The sequence below is a fragment of the Dromaius novaehollandiae genome, chromosome 6, assembly GCF_036370855.1.
Source record: "Dromaius novaehollandiae isolate bDroNov1 chromosome 6, bDroNov1.hap1, whole genome shotgun sequence".
NCBI classification, from domain to species: Eukaryota; Metazoa; Chordata; class Aves; order Casuariiformes; family Dromaiidae; genus Dromaius; species Dromaius novaehollandiae.
This window is the reverse complement of record NC_088103.1, coordinates 22,922,157-22,944,186: the sequence shown is the minus strand read 5'-3', so window position 1 is coordinate 22,944,186 and position 22,030 is coordinate 22,922,157. Positions and strand designations below refer to the sequence as shown.

Here is a 22,030-nt window from a genome sequence, read left to right as displayed (position 1 = left end):
CGCTTTGATATATACTAATCCCAGCTCCTTATTTCACAGTTTTGTTTTAGTTAGTCCACATTCATTCTGTTTTTTCTAATGCAGCGATTTCTATTGAACTTTTGGAGGCTTGGAGTGGCTATTCTGGAGGCTACATCACCTCTCTGTGACTGATAGGAAGCATTAGTTTTGGCAGGATGGATTTCTCTTAGTCTTCTCCATATGTCCATGTGTTTAATGGTATTCCTCCTGATTTACTTTTCCCCTTGCCCTTAACATTAGGAGATCAAGAAAAGAGATGAGGCTGAAAATAATTATGAAAATGTCCACAACAAATAGCTTGATCAGCTGTAGTCACATATTCCTGTGCAGTGAATATGGACTGAATTATAAGACAAATCTATATTTATCCAAATTATTATGTTAAAGATCAGTGTTCCAGTTTTGAATTGTTTTGCTCTTCACTGTTTGTTTTGCTTTTCTAAGTCGTACTTGCAAGTAACGGATATTTTTTTCTCCTCTTCTTTTATAGAAAATGAAGTAACTGCTTTCCCTGTGTTGGTGAGTGATCAAAGTGAAATTGTGGATACCAATGGAGCTGGGGATGCATTTGTTGGAGGTACTTGTTACTTCACTCTCTTGTTTGGAGATTTTCCTATTATTCCCTCTATATAAAAAATAGCAATTTTTCATTCAGCTGTCCTTTAGAGTGGGCTTCATCCTTTTAGGGCTTTCCTCTGCATCCTGGAGTTAGGTGATTTAATTAAGTTCTGATTTTCAAAGGAAAAGTATGTTCTGTTACTTTAAAGATAATATGCCGTTATGCTATACCCTGGTCGTTTTCATGAAATTAATTGTATCTGTCAGACTGTTGCATAAACAAGCTGCATCAAGTACTATATAGCGTACAGAAATCCCTCCTGGCTTAAATGTTAACACATTGTTGTTCTTTAAAACAGGTTGTAGTGAATATTAAACAGTATGTTAATAAGTGAGCATAATGTCTTCTGATCTTGTCAATTTTCGTAGAACATCTGCTTCCAATACAATTATTTGGACATCAGAAAAGAACACAAAGGGTTAATTTGTTAAAACAAACCCAGAAAATATCTGGCATTGCTTAATATCCATTTGCAAACTTACTATTTTTTTTGGCACAAGCTCTAAGGAAAAAAGAGGATGTTATGTCTATGACTGTTTTAAAAAAAGATTCCATATAAGCCAAAAAACAATCTAATCCAAAAGTTCTGTCATTCATTGTAACCTTCACACATGCAGTTCTGTGATATACTATTGCATCCTGAATGCACTAATATCAAGTAAGTAGTAGCTTTAAGGAGCTCCATTAGTCACTAATTTGCTGGAAACATTACTAAAGAGACTTCATAAATAGAATTCCAGGGCTCAGTCATGAAGCTATGAAGGGGATAACAGGCAGTGTGTTACCCAAATTAAAGCATCAGAATTGGGCCCCACTTCAATAAAGGGTTCAGCATAAACTCAATCTTAAGCATGGGAATAATTCTAGCCTTGCTCAATACATCGCTTAAACCCATGATAAATTTTCAGTATTTGCTTAAATCTGGATGAAAACTGGAATGTGATTACTCATTTGCTTCAGTGCTTTCCTGAATCAAAAAGACAGAAATAGAAGGCAGCGCGTTAGGTCATGCTATCCATACACCTGTTAGTGCACACTTGTCACTCTCTGTTGTTCCTAAGTAACATACAGGACTAAATTTGAACCAGTAAATAAAAATGACTGTAAAATAAAGAAGGTCATCTTCAAGTGCTTGTGCCTGCATACATGTGCTCTGTGTATCTGCTGCCAATAAGCTGCAGTTCTCGTCATGGAAACAGAGAAAAGATCTTGCCAATTTTATTTTCAGGTCCTGAAAATAAAATACTAATGGGTAGTGCCCAGGTGGGCAATATGGTAGAGACCAACCAAGCTTTGCCTCAGCAGAAAGCGCCTTTTGACGTGTCTGCCATATTTATCTCAGGTTGTGTTTATTCTCAGTTCTTCAGTTTTTAGCCATTATATCAACTTTTGGAAATCAGGAGCTTTTCTTTTAATAATATGACTTCTGTTCTTTCCTAGTTTAGCTGTAGGAAGATTACTATGACTAAATCATCAGGTTTTAAGAACTGTCTGGTCTCTCATAACCTGCTTTAAACAATATCCTTTTCCCTGGTACTGCAAAAGCTGCTGTTTTTTTGTAGAAGGGCTAAACTTTGATGTTAATAATTAGGAGTTCAGGTACATCTCATCAGGCTGGTCTTAGGTCCATTGTGAGATTCATTTCTCCAAGCGTCAAACAGCGGATTTCAACAGTCTGGAGGAAAATGATGGGGGAAATACTAAACTCCCTGGGAAGGAAGTGGGGAAAAAATAGACAAAAACTACTTCTAAAATATCAACTCCCTTTTCTCCTTCTAAGTCTGTTGAGATAGTCCGCCTGGATGCAGCAAGCTTCAGTGTCTTTCGGGGGAATCTTAACAAAGCTCCTGTACTGTGGTTTAAGGATATATGATTTTCCTCAGTTCTCCTGCAAATATCACTGAGGCATCAGATATTTTTTGTATGGAGCACAAGTGCAGTGCACTCCAACAACAGCATGGTACTGTATGTTTCTCCCCTGATAGCAGCTAAGGAAAGGATCACAGCTATTTTTCCCGCTATAGTGCCAGTTGGTTCAGGAGTTGAAAAGCTATCTGAAATCTGAATTAGAGCCCTACCTGAGTAGCAAACATGCGCTTAGGTTCTCATTGCATCATATTTCACTCTTCTATGACTCAGAAACCAGTATGAGCTTTTGAATATCTATAGTTCTCTCATTAGTTTCTGAGATATCCTGGTTCTCCTCCGTCACTCCATAAATAATAAATTGTTTGTTTATTATCCTCAGAGTACGGATTTTCCTGAGTTTAGTCCAGATGGGAGATTTGGGAGTCATAACAGTCTAGGTACACAGCTGATTCTATAGACTGTGGTCTCCTTCTTCATGGAGTCATTTCATTTTCCTTCCCACATGCAGGAAATAGGATACTGGACTGGATAGGGTTTGATTTGGTCTGTGTTTCATTTGAGGGGAATGTCTGTATTTTTTCTATATCACACTTTTCATACGATTTCAAAGTATGTATTTGCAAGAGGAAAAGTTTTTTATTGTCTCCTTACCAGAAAGTCCTACACAGTAATGTTGGTAATACTGCTCAACATATGTATCTTCTGTTGATTCTAGCATCAAACCAGATGCAGTGTTGTTAGCCTGACAAATTTTTTCTAATGGGAAAGTTAGATTCTCTTCAGCATTTTTCTAGGTTTTTTTTTCTTTGATTGAGATTTTTATCAGGTTGCTACTACCCAGGCAACAGTACATGTAATATTCTGACTCAACCTTTAGGGTCCTTGTAGTAAAATGTTTCAGAATTCACCCTGTAACTCAAAAATGCACTCAGTGGTATAATATACTTTTCTGGAAGCATAGCTTCTTTATTCAAACAGTAGAGAACAAGAGTCCCTCGGCAAAGCTTTCCTTACTTCTTCAGGACTGGTAAATTAACATGACTGAATGGTGGTCTTGTTGGAGCAAATGTCTTGGCTGAAAAGGGAATGTGAGATATAATGAGAACTAACCCCATCAAGCAAGATTTATTTTACATTAGGAGGTCAGGTTTGTTAGACTTTATCGTATTTTGAAAGGTCTTTCACTGAGGCACTTTCTTCCAGATGTGTAACTCACAAGATTGTAAGGAAATTCCATCTCAATGATTATGCCAACTTGGCAAATTACTCCTCATGTATTTCTCCATGTGAAAGTGGAAAATAAGAAATCTGTTTTTTTCCTAGAACTTATCTAACTACTGAAGGTCATTAAACTTAAAAATGAAAGAATTTAAAGAAGCCAAGTTTCTGGGCACTTGTAACTCTGTGAGTTGGTTCATGAGTTCAGCAGCTCTGTACGTGAAGCCCCTGGCCTCCAAGCGGAACTAGCTTACGCCCACAGCTAGCAACGGAGAATCAACTGGATTCTGCAGCTGAAGTATGTTTTTATTAGGTTGGGATCAGGAATATCTCTGAAGTTCTTACCTCGTACTGCAGGCATCAAGTCACCTGCCACTCAGGCTGGTGCAATGCATAGATAAGAAATTAGATTTTAAAATTGCTGGAGGTATCGTTATCCTAAAAATACTTCTCTAAACGATACTAACAGACTCCTGCCTTTATTGCTTTTCTACAACACTGCTTTCTATTAGAAATTTTGCAATAACAATTTACTTTGTAGCATCTCAGCACCTCTTGTGGATTTCAGGGGTACCACAGATTTCCAGTTACAAATCCCTGAAATACCCATAAATTAAAGTTGTAATTCTACCCCAGGGTTCTGATGACATTGACAAATCACTTGAGCTTTGCTAACATGGCTTATGTCACAAGAGTACTCTTAATAGAATTACAGCCTTATTCTGTAGAGTTTGGGGAGCATTCTCTTACTCTTTATTAAATTAGCATTTATTTATTACTAGTTGGTCCCATTCTGAACCTCCGCAATCGTGATATTCAAAGCCCATTTAATGGCAATGCATATATCGAAATACAGACAATTTTACTATTTTATGCTTTCCTTTATGCCATCATGCGCTCCTTAGCCATCATAGGTCTGCCTTCTGTTTGGGCTCCTCTTTGTCATTTCCACAGTAACAAATGAAAACAATAAGAATCTTTTATGATGGTTACTGTCATTGTTCCCTGCAAAATCTGCCCCCCCCCCCCCAGAAGATGTCTACTAAGTGGAACTGGGTAGAGAATTCATAATAAATGAATGGAAGAAAGTGTAAAATCAATATGTTCTTCCAGGTTCTGTCAATATATTTCTTTGCTAATCTAATATGATTTAGTCATATACTGTAAGAAAAGTGCTGGAGTATGAGATGTAACTGCAAATCATTTTAAAGTAGCGTAATGACGCAGCAACAGAATGCGCACAGTAAGTATGTATTGGTATCGCCATGCTATAAAGAGATTATACCGTTCACAAGGACAAGAAATCTCGAGCTATAAGGAGCAATTCATTAGGCATTGTACGGTGCCCAATATCAGCTCGTAGCAATTTACCTCTGTCAGTATCAAAGCGGAGGTCAACAGCTCAAACCACCTGTCAATTTAAAAATCCTATTGGCAGCTTTCATGTAGAGAGGGACCTTGGAAAGCTCTTACCTACAGTTTGAAAGCTACATAGAGAAATTTTTTGCTGCACATGCTTACAGAATAAGCAGTTCTCCCTCCTCCTCCTCTGAAGGATGGTATGAGTTTTACGAGGTGGCCAGCTACTGTCTCAGCTGTCAGAGAGCCACTCTGCTAGAATTTAGGGACAGGAGTTGTCTTCTGTCACGTGTCTTTGAGTGAGTGTGCCTCATGGCATCCTTATCTTTTCTTTGGAGACCACAGAGCTTAGTGGAGATACTTTCCCTTTTGGTTATGTTCCTGGGGCCAAACTGGCTAAATTAAGCCATCCCCTCATCTTTAATATAGAGGTTAATCCTAAACATTATTTTTTTTCCATCTTAATCTAAACACATCTACAAATTAGATCAAGACCTTGGATTCCTAAGATTTTGCCCAAAGGTCATCACATTGTTCAAATTTTAGCCTGCTTTTGTGATGTAAATGCAAATGACTTTCTATAATTTGATATCCCACTTTGATTTCAGAGTTCAGTAATACTTGGTATATTTCTACATTATTGCAATGTTAAAATATTATCCTGAATTTGAAACATTCTTCAAATATATTATACACATGTATATATGTTTATAGAAACACAATGCAAGAAATATAAATATAGGCTTGCAAAAGACCCACAGTGAAAAGAATCACTGCCAAAAGGAGTTGTTTTGTAGCATATCAATTACTTCTCTACTCTTAGATTTGATTCAAGAAACCATTTTTAAGAAAGGTCTGATTCTGTTTTCTGAATACACTAGTATAAATCTGGAATACCTTTACCAAAACCAGTTGATTTATAGAAGTATAATATCGATGAAAATGAAAACAGAATTAAATCCAATATATTAGTGCTTCTGCTGTTGCTCTGCAAAATTCATCATTTATGGAAGGAATCCAAGGACCTTTTTTTAAAAAAAATGGCATCTAGGGGAACTTATCATCATCTGAGTTGGCCCTGCCTTAAGCCAGGAGTGGGGGCAGGTGATCTCCAGAGGTCCCTTCCAATCTAAATTATGGTGTGATTCTATGACTGGTAAACCTATAGGAATTAGGTGCCCAGATGTCATTTTCAGCTCCTCTGAAAACCCACTCTCAGTCATCTTCGGAAGGCAGTGTTCGTCATTAGAGAGTAGAAGCTGACTGAATTAAAAAATGAAGCTTTTACAATGGGAATTCCATCTTCTTACAATAAATTTGATATAGGGCTAAGAGGTACTGTATTCATGACTTAGACTAATAAGTACCTTATGTATTTCAAGTGAAGGAGTTGTGTGGATGGAGGTGGGTGCATGCATGTGAGAAATGAAATATGTACTTTTGGACAGATGCTGTATGGCTACACCAGGCCTGCTAAACAAGACAAGAAGTTCTGATAATGCAATCAGCAGAGACAGATGATTTGAACGGCTTGTGAGAATGCTAAATTATGAGTGAGCCTGTGACTGTATTACAAAGAAAATTCCTTAACGGATTTATAGGATTCTCTAAGATTGTGAAAGAAACTGTTTTCACAAAAAACACTGCAGGGAAAAGGAACATTCCTCCTCTAGGTTTTATTTTCGTCTCTGTTTGAATGTCTGTTGTAAGAGCTGCCGTTCCTTCCAGAACTTGCAACCCCCAAAATATTCGAGATTTCTGCAGATCAGAGTTCAAGGGACTAGGAATAGTTCTTTACTGAACAGCAGACATGTGATATCAGAAGCTACTTAATCCACTTATGGTTATCTTTAATTCGTATGAGGTTTTTATACTTGTTTACGATACCTTGGGAAATTGTCACCATTTCTTAATCACATTTGATAGAGAGAAATACATTGGTTAAAATGTCACTGCTGTGAAATGCTGCCCCCTGATAATACCAGAGCCTTGAGATGCAACTTGATTTGCCAGCTGGCAGTGAGCGATATTTTTTGTTTGGTGATATCAGTTAAATACGTATGGATACGTAACTTACTATGGCTTTTTTCTGCTATAAAATTTATCTTCATGAGTGAAGAGACAAGGGGATACTACTTTGAATTGTTCTGTCTTTTCTTTGAAGTGAAGATAAATGTTATAACAGAGATCAGCACTCTCATAGTCTTCATTTATACAACATGGGCGGCTAATTGCCTCTGAGCAATCCTGTTGTTACTGAAATCATGGCTGATTAGATATGAATGTTTGAAATAAAAATACCTTCTTAATGTCGTCAGCATTGTGACTGACAACCCATTTTGCCCATCTTTAATACTTCTGTTTTATAAGCAGTGTACACAAGTATAATGGCTGAGCTGCAGCTAGAGCATCAATCTTCGCTTGCTGGGGGATAACTTGTCAGCATGTTCATGACTTACCGCCCCTGTGTTCGCGTGCCATTCTTAACTCGCACAGATAAGTATCACATCTAAACCTAGGCTATTAGATGGCAATGTTATCTCTGTAGCTGACCTTCTATAAGCCAGAAAATTACCAGATTATATGTTCCTGCTTGATTTTTCTCAGTCTTAGCTAGAGGCACATCATTATTCTAATCAATATTGTAGCCAGTCACTAGTAATTTCAACGTTAGTATTGGCACAATTTAGAAATTTGCCACCATTTGAATTGTAACTCCTTAAACATAAACATAGAAAGAGATATCACTCAGGAAAAATACTCCGTATCTCTGTTTTCTGTTTAACTCCCTATTTGATGTTATACCAATTTCCATTAAAAGTTACTACTTCAGAAATAATACAGTCTTCTGCATTGGTATGATTCACAAATCTGGAAACAAGTGTTCTAGTGTAATTTAATTGTGATCCAAACTGTTTTAATTTCTTTTAATTGTTACCTTTCTTCTGGGTTCTAAGTGTTCATCTTAATGATTTTATTGCATGTTTATTTTTTATCAAAATACAGCTTAAATATGCTAGTTCACATTTTCACCTATACAGTATAAATGCAACCAGAAAAATATGTAGTTGAATTAAGTGCAAGACAAAATCTTGGTTTATTTGCTGTCATTTTAAAAACAAAATGTAAAAATGTACATCCATATAAAAGGATCAGTGCATGGAATTAAAAATCCTCAGAAGTTCCTAATTAGACTGAAGCAGGACCTGATCCTTCCAGTCGCTATGTCTCTTTTCCTGTCAGTGACAGCGGCAGTATTAAGGGAGGCTCAGTACAGATTAATATTTTGCAAAATTAGGTCTTTAAAGGTGTAACTTATCTCACCATAAATTCAATGACGTTCTGGTCAGGTTTTGTGAGAAACAAACATTGAATAGGTTGCGTACATTTTAAAAACAAACCTACTGTGTTAAAAATCGATTTTCAAAACCAGTTATAAAGTTCCAATTTTTGCTATAGTAGCTATGGGACAATTACAAATTGACTTAATGCCTCAAAGCAAATCATCCCTGTTTAAAATATTTTGTCATGCCTACTATCCCTATCCTTGTAACATTTCATTTTATGTTAATGTGGCAAGTGTTAGAAAATCATGTAATGATAAAGAAAATGTTCATGCGGAAGGTTAGAAATGACTTTAATGAGTTATTATTACCTTGCTCTCAGACTGTTGGTAATATTTTTGTGTTATTTTAATGTATTCTGAGTAGAGACAGAAGCACTAGTCAGATTGGATCATCAAGAAAATTCCCCTGAGAGTCAGGGCAGGATATAGTCCCCTAAGAAACGATGTGTCAGATTAAACTGATGCTATATTTGCAGCAGATACAACAACACACAATGAAATGTAAAAACACACAGAAATATGTTATCCATTTCATGTCTGATGTGGCTTGGTATGGTGTTATGGAGATTTTCACAATAATGATAAAGATATTTCTCAAGACTGTGGTAGTAGCCAGCACTGCGATAACTTGCTCACAACTTCCTCTATTATATAGTAGTACGGAAACTTCTCGCGTTCACTTCTCCCACACTGAAATGGGCTCATATATGAAATGGGAATATGGAAAGGTTTAAAAAAAAAAAGCCCCAAATGAAAGCAGTTGGTAGTAGCAATGCTTGTAGGTTTGTTTGACACTGATCTACTGTACTTAGAAGGACATTAGTGTTATTGGTGATCAGTAAATGATTAGGCTTTTTTTTTCTGGTAGTATCAATTCAGTACTGTAATGGACACTTAAAGAGGAAAAAGATATTAAATGTCACTCTATCGTATAGGAGCTTTATAAGTATAATGCTGTGGTAGGCTATTTCAGTCCACAGAAGTCAAGAAATTCATAGGCTCTCTAGCTACCAAGTCATTCCCACTGCACTTTTTGATTCTTTGATTTTCATTGTGTTCTGCTGTGACTGTGTGGAAGGATACCTGCAAATGAAACTTGCTGAGTTATGGTTGCTCTGGCAAACACAGCTTCCAATTTCCTAGCTTTTGTGCATGTGAATCTCAGCCATAAAGTTGCATTCATGTAGCCATTTTTGCATTTAGTATCCTTAAATATATGACAGAAGCATCGTGCTTTCAAACAATGTTAAGAACCAAATAAAGGGTAGCGCATAGTGTTCAATTTTGTTTTGCTTAGAGCTTCATTATTTCAATGTGAAATTCTCTTCCTCTTAACCCAAGCAGTGGGTGTAGTAAGAAGATTTATCTGCACCATTTAATGTAAATACTAGGGATCTGTTCTGAGGCTTAGAAAATTTCCTGAGGTACTAAAAAAAAATAAGTTTTTATTTCATTCTGCTGCCTCAAGAATGGCTAAAGGGAATTTTAACTTTCCAGAAACGCTTCTAGGAAAGTTTCTAGGAAAAGTTGCAAAGAAAAAAAGAAAGAGAAGTATCAGCCTGCAAGGTACTGTTTTCAGACAGTTGGAAAAGATGCTTCCAATGAAAATACTTGTGTTCTGGTTTGGAATATACCGTGCCCTGATTATTCCTTTTAAGCCTGGAGACTGTAAAAACTTTTTTATCAAATTTTTTCCCCTGATCCTGGCTCTTGAGACAAGACAAGCCCAAAGACACCTGATTCTGATGCAAAAAGGAATTTCCTCAAGTTCATCATGTGGAAATAAAAATGAAAGATATGACCACAGAATCACAGAAGGATTGAGGTTGGAAGGGACCTCTAGGGATCATCTAGTCCCACCCCCCTGCTCAAGCAGGGTCACCTAGAAGACATTTCCAAGGATTTTGTCCAGGTGGCTTTTGAATATCTCCAAGGAAGCAGACTCCACAACCTCTCTGGGCAACCTGTTCCAGTGCTCAGTTACGCTCACAGTAAATAAGTTTTTCCTCATGTTCAGGTGGAACTTCCTGTGTTTCAGTTTGTGCCCGCTGCCTCTCGTCCTATTGCTTGGCACCATTGAAATGAGTCTGGGCTCACCCTCTTTATACCCTCCCTTCAGATACTTATATGCATTGATAAGATCCCCCGCTCAGCCCTCTCTTCTCCAGGCTGAACAGTCCCACTATTTCAACCTTTTCTTGTAAGGAAGATGCTCCTGTCCCTTAGTAGCCCTCCATTGGACTTGTTCCAGTAGCTCCATGTCTCTCTTGTATCAGGAAGCCCAGAACTGGACACACCACTCCAGATGTGGCCTCACCAGGGCTGAGTAGAGAAGGATCACCTCCCTCGACCTGCTGGCAATGCTCTTTCTGCCATTGGCCTTCTTGGCCACAAGGGCACATTACTGGCTTATGGTCATCCTACAGTTCACCAGGACGCCCGGGTCCTTCTCTGCAGAGCTGCTTTCCAGCAGGTCAGCCCCCAGCCTGTACTGGTGCATGGGGTTATTCCTCCCTAGGTGAGGGGCCCTGCAATTCCCTATGCTGAACTTCATGAAGTTCCTCTCTGCCCATCTCTCCAGCCTGTTGATGTCCCTCTGAATGGCAGCACAGCCCTCTGCTATATCAGCCACTCCTGACGGCTTTGCATCATCAGCAAACTTGGTGAGGGTGCACTCTGCCCCTTCATCCAGGTCACTGATGAGAAGGTTGAACAATACTGGACCCAGTATTGTCCCCTGGTGGACACCGCTAGCTACAGGCCTCCAACTAGACCAAACCATTGAAAGTTTGGGCTTTGTTACCAGTCTCCTCCATCGCATCTTTTTTGAAGCATATTATAAACTGAAATGATTCTTTTCATGGACAGTCAGATGCACTGGGGAGGTTTTACATAGGTGATATGTAACACAGACTATAGAGTCCACTGAGGATGAGTAAGATGGAGGCTGTCATTGTATAAAGCACTTAAGCCTCTCCTCCAGCTTTGAGCCATTCATCCTTAAAGAGTGGAGAGCCCCCAGTCAAGGCACGGGCTGACTCGTCAAAATCAGTGGGAAAACTGCCATCATTCTCCATAGACTTCAAACTGCGATCTAAGGTTTTTTCAACAATTGCACAGCCTTCAGTACCAAACTGCTGTAGGTTACAACCACCATTTCTACTTGAACAAAGACATCAATGAAACAAAACTGCTCATTTTCTTTATAGAGAGTCTCTAACGGGTCCAAGCATCTAGGCAGGTCCTGGGAAGTATGATTACACCTTATTCTACCAGCCCCAGTGAGCTGGCCAAGCAGGTGCAGGCAGTGATAAGCATATAGGCAATGCAATAAGAGTATTCAGCCTTGAGTAACTGATTTCTAATGGAATGACAAGGATGTAGTGGAGTCTTATTTCATTTTTTTATTGTTTCAGTTTCACAGGAGCCTTTTGTTAACTTTTTCCACATGTAATGCTTTATGGCATTAGGGCCGGAGTTCTTTTTTGCTTTGTGTATTCAACACCTCCTCTCCATCCCAGGAAATGGCCGCTAAAGTGATATGAAAACACTCCTTTCCCTTATTCACAGCCATCTAGTAAATGCAAGGTTGTATTATTTGTGTGTGTCCATAAATGGCTCTATGAACTCAGACTGAGGAAAGCATACACCCATCTGAGTGATCCTAAACAGATTCAATGCACTCAAAATGTGTCCATAAATATAAAGAAAACAAGAAGGATAGAGACAACAATAATAATACTAGCTGCTCCTCTTGAAAACATGCTTGTTTTAGCATTCATGCTGGTGATTAGAAAATAAGAAGTTTGTGTTAGAGGGTTGTACATAGGCAGTGAAATGCATCCCCCATTTAGCACGTGACCATTTTATAAAGAGAGTAAAAATAGACTTCCCAAACCTTTTATTTGTGATCTCATGGTTTTGTCATTCTCTGGAAGTAAAAATATTGACATTTACCAGGCTGTTTGTTCCAGCTTTCTGATCTCCTGCAGTTTATTTTTGTAACAACCTTATCGATGAGCCTCTTACCCAGCTCTCTAGGTTTAACTGAGTTGAGTCGATTTGTTACCACAGCTTCAAGTAGCTGTTACAGAACAAGCAAGACATCCTAATAAAGCTGTAAACGTGTTTACTCAAACATGGTATTGATTTTACTTGGAGAGGGAGAAGCTAGTGCTTAGCATGGTGTCAGGGAGGATGAATTTAACTGCAGTTTTTCATTGTCATCTGTCATGGTTGTGAAACACTAAGTGAAGCCACAAGAGGATAATTAGAATTGCCAGAAATTTAGCCCCTAAAATCAGTTAACCACTTGGGATTTTTGTAGTTTAATTAGTTTTTATTAAAACTTTCCTCCAGTGGTATAATCAGGAAGGCTTTTTTAATGTTCTTTTCGGTGAGAGTGAGATTTCAAGGTTGCCACTTGTTAGATATACATCTTAAATGACTGTTTTTCTGAAGGGGTTGGTAACCTTTTTTCTCTCGCTTGTAATTAGCCTGGCACTACAGTTCTGTAGAAGCATAGAGCCATCTTATTTAAAAAGAGAGGGAAAGGCACTTGTTCATACATATACATTTGCAGTTAATAACATAAATGTGCATATGTGGAATAATTCTCAAACTGTATTTTGAGAGAGAAAGCTGAGGTGTGTGAAGGCTGAAAGAAGTAAATAGCATATTTGAAGATGCATATATTTAATTTGTCTTAAATACTGTAAGTGTAATGTGTCAGACCACAGTGCCAAAATACATGAAAACAGAAGCCAAATCCCACCCTTAATCAAACGTTTCCATTTAGAATAGCCAACCTTCGGTTTGATAGCAATGGGCAGGGCTTCTGGCTTACCACAGTTCTTGGCTGTAATATCCACCATCTGCCACAAAATTAAAAAAGAAGAAACCGCAGCATGTTGACGTACAGCCATTCAGTGACTATGTTGCAGAATCGTCTGATGCCAACATCTTTTACAAAATCTAGGTTGGCTGGTTGGCTCTTGGCACCAGCTTTGCTAACCACCTGATTGCAGTTGACCAGACTCGTGCTACCACAGCATTAACCTACTTCCGTAGCACTAAGAGACTTCACCAAAACCTCAGTCATATCAACTACAAGATTTTAAATTACTAGAGTAATGTTTCTTGAAAATTGCATCTTCCCACACTGCTGGCCTGGAAAGCTTGTGGGATCATATAAAAATAGATGAATATTCAAGCAACTGTGATAAATGCTGCATACAAACAAGAGTGTAAAAAGGTGCTTGTAACTGTCCTCTGTGGTGGAATAACACCATTTTAGAAAGACAGTTCACAAATTAAGCTGTAAAAGCTTTAAATACAAAAACAGAGGAAACAGCTCAGCTGCTCATGATCCTTTCCTTGGCTGAGACAGTTTTGCTGGATGGGTGTCCTGGCTAGCATGGATTACATTAGGTGCTTCTGGGTTAACCTGGAAAAGGAGAGTTGTCTGTGAACATCACATAGCAGAGATGTTTCGAGTGGCTACCATGCTCTTACTTGGGGTCAGCTATCAATTGTTTATAATTAATGCATATGATAATTGCTTTTTTCCTGCTTTCATCTCTTTCGTGTAAAGAAAAAAATATTAATTTTTCCTTGGGCATTTTATAAAGGTTGGAAGTGTGAGAGAGACTGTAGAAAGACTAGTAGTGGGGGAGCTGGGTGTCGGAGGCTATAAACGGATTTCCAGCCAGCATTAGTAATTAACAGTCATTAAAATTAATTGTCAAGTGTACAATTTGAAAAGAAACATTTGGCTTCAATATGAGCTGTTTTTAAGTGTTGTTAAACCATTACTGAAGCAGACCAGAACTGTTTTAAAATCTCAGCTCTTGGACTCCTACATTCCTATCCAATTGCACTAGCGCTAGGCACTCATTCAGAATTGTCACTGATAATCTGGGGAAAAAAAACTTCAAAAAGAAATCACTCAGTTCAGTGAGTATTATATCTGCAATGTCTGTTTCGTTGGCCATAAGAAAATTAACTCAGTTGTGCTTTAATGATTTTAAAGTGCTACTCAGCTCTTAAAAGTAACTAAGTAAAGACAACACTTTTTGTGTTGGTCAGTGGACTGTCTTGTGTCTTTTCAGAGTTGTATTGACATCCGCAAAGAGATTTGAGCTGGTTTCAGTGAGGACCTTGATTTGGGTCTGGATTATGAGGCTCAAGCACCACTTCTAGCATTTGGCTTACAGAACTTTTCATTTGGTGTGAGCACAAAAAGGAAGAAAACAACTTGACTTTTCTGTCCTCTGTTTTGTTTGCAGAGCTAGTGGTTATAAACATTGTCTTTGAGCATGTATAGTATGGAAGCTAGAGATAATAAAGATTAACTCTCAATTATTTCAGGCACTCTTTTCTGAGCAAAGTGATTTCAGAGACACTTTTCTCTCTTGAGCAGTTGAGAGAGCCTGCAGTTCTCTGCAAGAAATAATTATGGGCCAAAAATAGCTGTTGGTGTCTCATAATCACTTCTATCATCTGAGAATGTGAATACATTTTCTTTGTGTGTTGTACCACTCTAAGGTATAAAGCAGCTTTTCAAGCCAACTTGTCTTTTCTTTCTAGGAAGCTGCTGAATGTGTGGGATGAATTGGACACAGTTCCAAATAAGTTCTTATCATGAATAGGTGCAAGTTGGTTACTGGGCTGTCCATGCCTGTGGAGGAGAAGAGGCATCCCAGTTTCCTCTGAAAGCTTACACATGTGGCTAATTACAGCAAGGTGGCACAGTAGACATCCTGTAACTGCCATTTCTCTTACTCCACACACTATAAACAATTCGGATGTCAGGGCAGGAGGCAGACTATAGCGAATGTCTTGAGTTTGATTCCTGCCTTTTTTTTCTAGTGTGAAGAGGGTGGTATATAATCCGTGTAACACCCTGCACAGCTTCAGCAGTGTAGAAATGCTAGGGACAGAATAAATGCAAATAGTAGATGGTAAAAAAAATTGCGTGAAGTTGTTTTGGTAAAATATTTGAAGTGAGGTTGTCTTGTATAGCCAAAATGTACTACTTTTTGTGCTCCATTCGAGTGACAGCCAGGAACTAGTTCAGGCCCTGGCATAAGTTAAAATAGTCGCTGTGCTATTCTAGCGTGTGTTGGGATTATCTAGTTCTGTGAGCCCAGACCCATGATACAACATCACAGTTCAGCCCTGCCCTTTCGGTCCATGAGCTTGAACATGATATTCACTTATCCTCTTGCATTTCCAGTCATGGCACCTTAAAGAGATTCCTGCTTTCAGCTGCTTATCACTCTTCCCTCCACCGCCCTGCTTGCTGGTAGAGCTGTTTGAGTACTCACAAACCCTCTTCAGTTTAAATCAGCTGGGTTAGCGAAGATCTACTATTAAACAGCTTACTGTTTAAACTAATCTGGCTCATTTTGACAGAGCATCAGCTTACACAAGCACAAAAGAAGGATGGTGAAAAGCAGATGGGGCAGCAATGTCTTCAACTGGAAGTAGAAGATCTGAGTTCATGCCTTGAGATAGTGACTCATGGGGTTTGCATTACAGTACCTTGCACACTGGAGGAGGCGAACACTGAATTATATTCTGACCATATTGCTTTTTATTGCATTAACTAAAAAGAACATTCTGCAGCTAAGGCAGCCAACCTGATAGAGCTCTTTGTTTCTCTGCTCAAACAACAGTGCTTTCTGGTGTTCCCTCGGGGTCTGCTTTGCCAACTGCTTAGTCTTAGTATGTGATGTAACTCTGTGTTTGAGATATGTGTGTTTGTATTGTCATTCAACGCGATATTGTGTCAGATACTGCTATTTCTATTTCATCTATGAAATACATAGCTTTTAAGAGAAACTCAACAGACAAGGGAATGGTTTGAGGGCAAACTCCCCACTGCAGATTCTACATATTTCATACATGACAGCTGCAGTTAATGTCACTTCTCCACCACTCTGAAATCCCAGAGATCTCTCATTCTATCCCCAATTAGAGCAGGATGTTTTTTTTTAGCCTGATTCTGCTTTCACTTAGATCAGGATAAATAAGAAGTAGCTTCACTGAAGACAAAATATACATACTAGCTTGAAAATACTTTGAGCTTGGGAGGTGGTGACAGTCTCAGTCTAGCTTGTATTAAAAAATACTTCATGTCATATGGTCCTTTACTCCTTTGATTTCCTCATCTTCATATATTTTTGATGCCTTGGTCATAAACATAGAGGACAATTTTTCATTCTTGTATAAACCCCTCTCTGAATTCATGCTCTGCACAAAATTTAGCCTTGTGTTTGCCTTTGGAGGCCTGCCCAGTGCGTCTTCTGTACTTACTGAGTTAGAAATGGACTGTCTTAACAGCCTCATTTTACGTACGGTTACAACTTGCTCTCAAGTTTTAACCACCCAGAAGCACACTGGCAAGCTCTTGTCTCCCAGGCAGTTGAAATTTAATGATTGACATTCTGTGTGTATCCAAGAAAGTTTCTTCTAAGAATGCATGTTAATTTAATGGAGAGCAGACCATTTTCATTTCATTATTCAGAGATGGTCCGATTTCTGCCAGGCATGCTGTTTGAATTTCTCAACTGTTACCCAGCTATTACAGCTGGACCGTCCTGCCCTACTTGGGTTGTCTGTCGTCCCCTGACTGCCATCAGTGATAGCATTCACAGCACAACTGCTTTCTGTTCACATTCTCATCTTTGTATACTGAAAACTCCTGTCTCCTCCACTTATGTTTATGGGTTTAAGATTTGTCAGTTAAGTAGTCATTTTTTCCCAGTTAATGTCAGTCAATATCTGTGAAATTCCAGCTAATATATGGTTCACATTTCTCTAGAATAGTGCTGATGTCAGAAACATCCAAAATTTTTCCTGGTTGTCAACCAGAATACCTATTTTCTATTGCCTCCCTATTCCAATGTAAAGTGTTTGATTTATAGATCTGGTAGTTTTGACTTTAGCCCCAAATTCCTCACCCATTCAGTGCAGTTTAGAGAAGACTCTATAGATCAACTAGGCTTTTCCCTATTGGTCATGACTGAGAAGCCAAGAGAGAGATTGGTAATTCATGAGAACAGACTCTTTTGCTCAACAGTATTATGCTTGGTTAATCTGTAACATTATTTTTCATGTTTTATATATTTTTTAATTTTCAAGCAACACATATTATTGCATAAGAAAAATCTTTTTGTCCTGTTCTATAAACATGCTCCAATATTTCATACAGAAGCAAATATTTAGAAAAGAAACACAGGTTAAATGAATGCATCGCAAGGAAATGTGGCGTGTTTATTCCAATAGTAACCAAGCTGAACAGAGAAAACATACTGGACTCTATCAAAAGAAAGCTATAGCAAAATGGACCATTATCTTTGAATCAAAATTTGTAATATGTCAGAAATTGGTACCTATGAGCTACATAGTACCTATGAGAGACATTGTTTCAAGACTATATTTGTACTGTGAATGCCAAGAGCTGTCAGAGCACAGCGCAGGAACTTGAAATGGTGGATGAAAGCTTTAAGAAAGCATGTTTCAGCTTGCTAGATTTCTGACTTACCTGGGCAAGCCTGGCTTTCCTTCTGTGATTGGATGAGGAGGTGAGATGCTTCTTAAACACATTAAAATTGAGGATGAAAGTGAATAAGATATTACCTCTAAAATGACAGAATGGATTTTTAAATTATAAGATGCTGAGTTTACTTTTCACCTCTTGAAAACCTCTTCAAAATTTAAAAGATGTATTTCACCTCTGCCATAAATTCTGTCACGCTGTCGATCACAATAGTTTCAGCCAAGATAAAATGTTTCAGAAATGAGGGACTCAATCCATAAAATTTCAGGTCCCACTTGCACTTAACTTTTTGAGGTACCTATGAGTAATCTCCTTTTTGGGGCTCCATCTGCATATATTTATCTAAAGAAGCAGCCTGATTTTCAAGACACTCAGCTCCCAGTGATTTCTGGTTTTGTAGCCAAGGCATGCTAATAGGGGTTTTGGTAGCTAAAGCAGTTATGCAGGTTCCCTGATTCTGAGAGGTGCTTAGCTCTTCAGACAGTTTGCTGTTTACTTAGATATCCGGACATGGAAAGAGGTGTCCACTATTTCTGAAGTCTTAGGTTAAAACTCCAGTGATCAGGGACAGGTTTCTTGATCAGATAAAAGTTTCTCACTTGATTTTTGTTGTGAACACCTGTAACTGTGAATAAAGACAACATTCATTGGTTATGTGCCTTTCCCTTTTTTTGAGAGAAGCTTGCAGTGACAGTTGTGTGGTGCTGTCACTGTAGCCAGTACGAACAGAAGGAACTCTCTTCAACAGAGAAAGCTGTTTCTTTGTTTTTAAAAGGGTATTTGAGGAAAAGAAGAGAGGAATAACTCTGGTAAAATCATTCAGACTGAGGTCACTAATGAGGATCAGTCCTGATAATCTTCAATTTACTTGAAGCTACCAAGTGGAGACTCCAGGTAAAATTAGCAGCTGCAGCACCCTAACTCAGCAGGTCACTTAAGCACAGCACTGAATTTAAACTACAGTTGGGTACTCGTGTACATGCAGTTAGGCCAGTATTTCAATGTTTTGCCGTATGACAAACTTTGGTATGCTCAAAAACCTAATTAACCATTTTCCTCCTCCTCTCTCTACTGCTTTCTTCCATAGGCTTTCTCTCGCAGCTCGTCTACGACCGGCCAGTGACCGAGTGCATCCGAGCTGGACATTATGCAGCCAGTGTAATTATCAAGCGTTCAGGTTGCACTTTCCCAGAGAAGCCCGACTTCCACTGATGCTGGTGAATCAGAGGGATCAAGAGAAAATCCCATGTTGCCATGGGACCGCTGCCTAAATTTTTCCTCCTTCCCTTTCCTCACCCTTCCAATTACCTGCATCAACGCTTCTGTACTTCTGTTCATTTTATCCTAAACAAAATATATATTTCTATGGTATTTTCCTTTTCATACCACTATAATGTCTCACAAGTCTTAACTTTGGGAAACAGCACTAAGTGAAGCTTATTCTCTCATCAGCCTGGAAGAATGTTCTTTTACACAGTTTATAAGTAAGTCCCATGTAAATTACACTGCTGATTAACCCCATTAAAATACTTCTATTGAAATCTGTTGTTTGTGTCCAGCTATGGCCAAATCCTATTCAACTTACTCGCATGAAATCAACAGACCTGACTTTTTTGTCTCATAATGTTGTAATCCAGGAATAGTTCTTTGTAAATCAGTGGAGTCACACTAGTGTTAAGAGTGGTGTGAATATCCCAGAAATTTCCTTACATGTTTTCGTGTACACAATCTGGCCGTCAGATCCAGCCCAGCTCCCATGAAAGTGAATAGCTATTTCGTCAGTAATTTCAGGACATGATCCAAAGCTGATGATGTGTATTAAGTATTCTGCCACTGATTTGGATCCAGCTTTGGTCTGGCACTATGTGAGAGCAGGTTCTGGCTGCTGTACTGTAAATTCACGTTCATCTGTCAGGAGAGCTAGAAGATAGGTACTTTCAGTGATTTCAGGGCAGAGGCATGAGTTGATGATGAAAATGGACATATGGATAGATCCCATCTCCTCAATGTAAGCTTTTTAGAGGCTGTATTTAATTAAGGTACACATAGTGAAAATGAGGTACAGAAATATTTATGCAGGATATATTGACAGGATATGCCAAATGGAATCTCTGAAACGCACATTTTTAAACTTTTAATTTACTTTGGATAATTAAGCAATATGGTGGATTTTGTTTGTATTTGCAGTATTCAAAGAAGTGATCTGACACTGCATTCATTACTTTGCTATGTAATTTGATACTGATAAATAAAAAATTGTCATACAGTAGATCCTGGCTTTTTATTGATATGTATCCAGCTTTCTTCCAGGTATCTTACTGAAGCAGGAGCAGGAAGGGGATGCTTAACTCACGGTATAGATCTCAACATTTTGTCTGTGACTTTCAGTGTCCAGGTGGATGTTTAGGAGTGGGCTCAACAGTAAGGAAGGGGGTGGTTCTTTTACTCATCAGTGTGGTGTTTGTACACAGCAGAGATGAAAAATTAAGGGCTAGGACGCATCAGAGAGCACCAAGTCATTGTAGGGTTTGCATTTTACTGCAGAGCATGGAACAAGGGACACACAGAGACTGTTTCTTGGTGCTACGCTGTTGGCATACAACTCATTGCAAGGAGCATGGGGAGCAATCAAGGCTAGGATCCTGATTCTCTTCTTTTCTTGGGCCAGTATCTGGTTTGAAAAGTAAGTGAACAGGCTCTGTCTTTTTAAAAGCCACATGGTGGGATCCCTGCATGAACATTAAGGAGCTTCGAACCAGCTGCTTCTGAGAATCCTCTTGGGGCTGCAGAACTCCACTGTCTGGAGTGAAGGTCACTTCATCGTAAGTACAATCTGTTCTTAAAGGCCTCAGACTTAACTGATGCCAGAGAAATATGCACACTCTATATTTTGGCCAATAAAGCCATGTACAATTATGTTAGACTTTTTGACCTCACAGTTTAGAGCTACAGAAGGTTGCTTGCATGTACAGGCCTTGTCTATCTATGGACTTACTCATGAACAGCTGTGTGCACATAAAGCTTTTGGGCTTGTCTGGTTTCTCCCCATGTACTACTCTCAAAGAGCTTTGGGCTTTACATTTGTCATGTTCTTGAGGTGGAGATATAACCAGTTTCTAGCATAGGAGACTGGGAGGGTAATGAATACACTGGAGTAAAATGGAAGAGCAAACAAAATTGAAAGAGTCTATAGTAGTATGCATAGTCTTCAGGCTTTATAGGTTGGCCAGAAGAATGTGATTTTTTTTTTACATCTCATAGTTAATTTTTAATTCTTTAACTTGATGTATAGGCATGATGTATTTTAATCAAGAAAATCTGACAGGTGGAGGAAGGATATCTTGCAGTCCATGCTATTCATGTATGGTCACATATATCACACTATGCTTACTGCATGTGTTTGGCTGTCAGTCAAGAAAATACATGTGATCTAGTGAGTAAATCTGCTGTTCCCTTTGCTCTGCATCAGTGACACATTCCATTCCTTTTGTAACAACTTCATCCATGTTTTAGCCAGATAATGATGCCTCATTTAAAATAGAATTTAAATATGTAAATGTTCTTTACCAGTGGAACTAAAACACAATATAACTACTATAAGAGAAGGGAGATATGTTAGAGTCCACAAGACAGGCTTTTTTAAAAAAAGAAGAAAGGCCTTAAAGGCTTTTTTTTTTTTTAAGCTTTAAAAAAGGCCATTTCTTGTTTCCAATTCAGGATGCAAGAGAGTCAAGTCAGAGGTTCTGTTCTGAGCTTTTCCACTGACAAGCTTGGTGAGCTTGGGCTCCTGACATTTGCCTCTGAGTGTCAGCTACAGAGCATAATTTGAAGCCAGTGGGAGCAGTTGAGGAATAAACTACTACCCAATTCATGGAAGGGCATCAGAGTCTGACCTGCTCTATTTAGCCATTCATTATTTCTCCAATATCTGTCAATGGATATTCTTGGATGATATATGGATGCTCAGAAATGTATTGCCAAATCATGCTAAGTAACTTCAAACTGTACTGTCAGATTGCCTGATGATTTCATT

General features: G+C 38.6%; 1 protein-coding gene across 4 annotated transcripts in view; it reads left to right on the top strand.

Moving 5' to 3' along the window:
- ADK (adenosine kinase) overlaps positions 1–20,266 on the top strand; it is a 429,583-nt gene extending 409,317 nt beyond the window's left edge. For all 4 annotated transcript variants that reach the window (XM_064513861.1, XM_064513860.1, XM_064513858.1 and 1 more), the window contains 2 exons: positions 512–598; positions 19,085–20,266. In XM_064513861.1, coding sequence (XP_064369931.1) covers positions 512–598; positions 19,085–19,209 — 212 coding nt within the window. In that variant the 3' untranslated portion in view covers positions 19,210–20,266. The remainder of the gene's footprint in view (positions 1–511; positions 599–19,084) is intronic.
- The last annotated feature ends 1,764 nt before the right edge of the window (positions 20,267–22,030 follow it).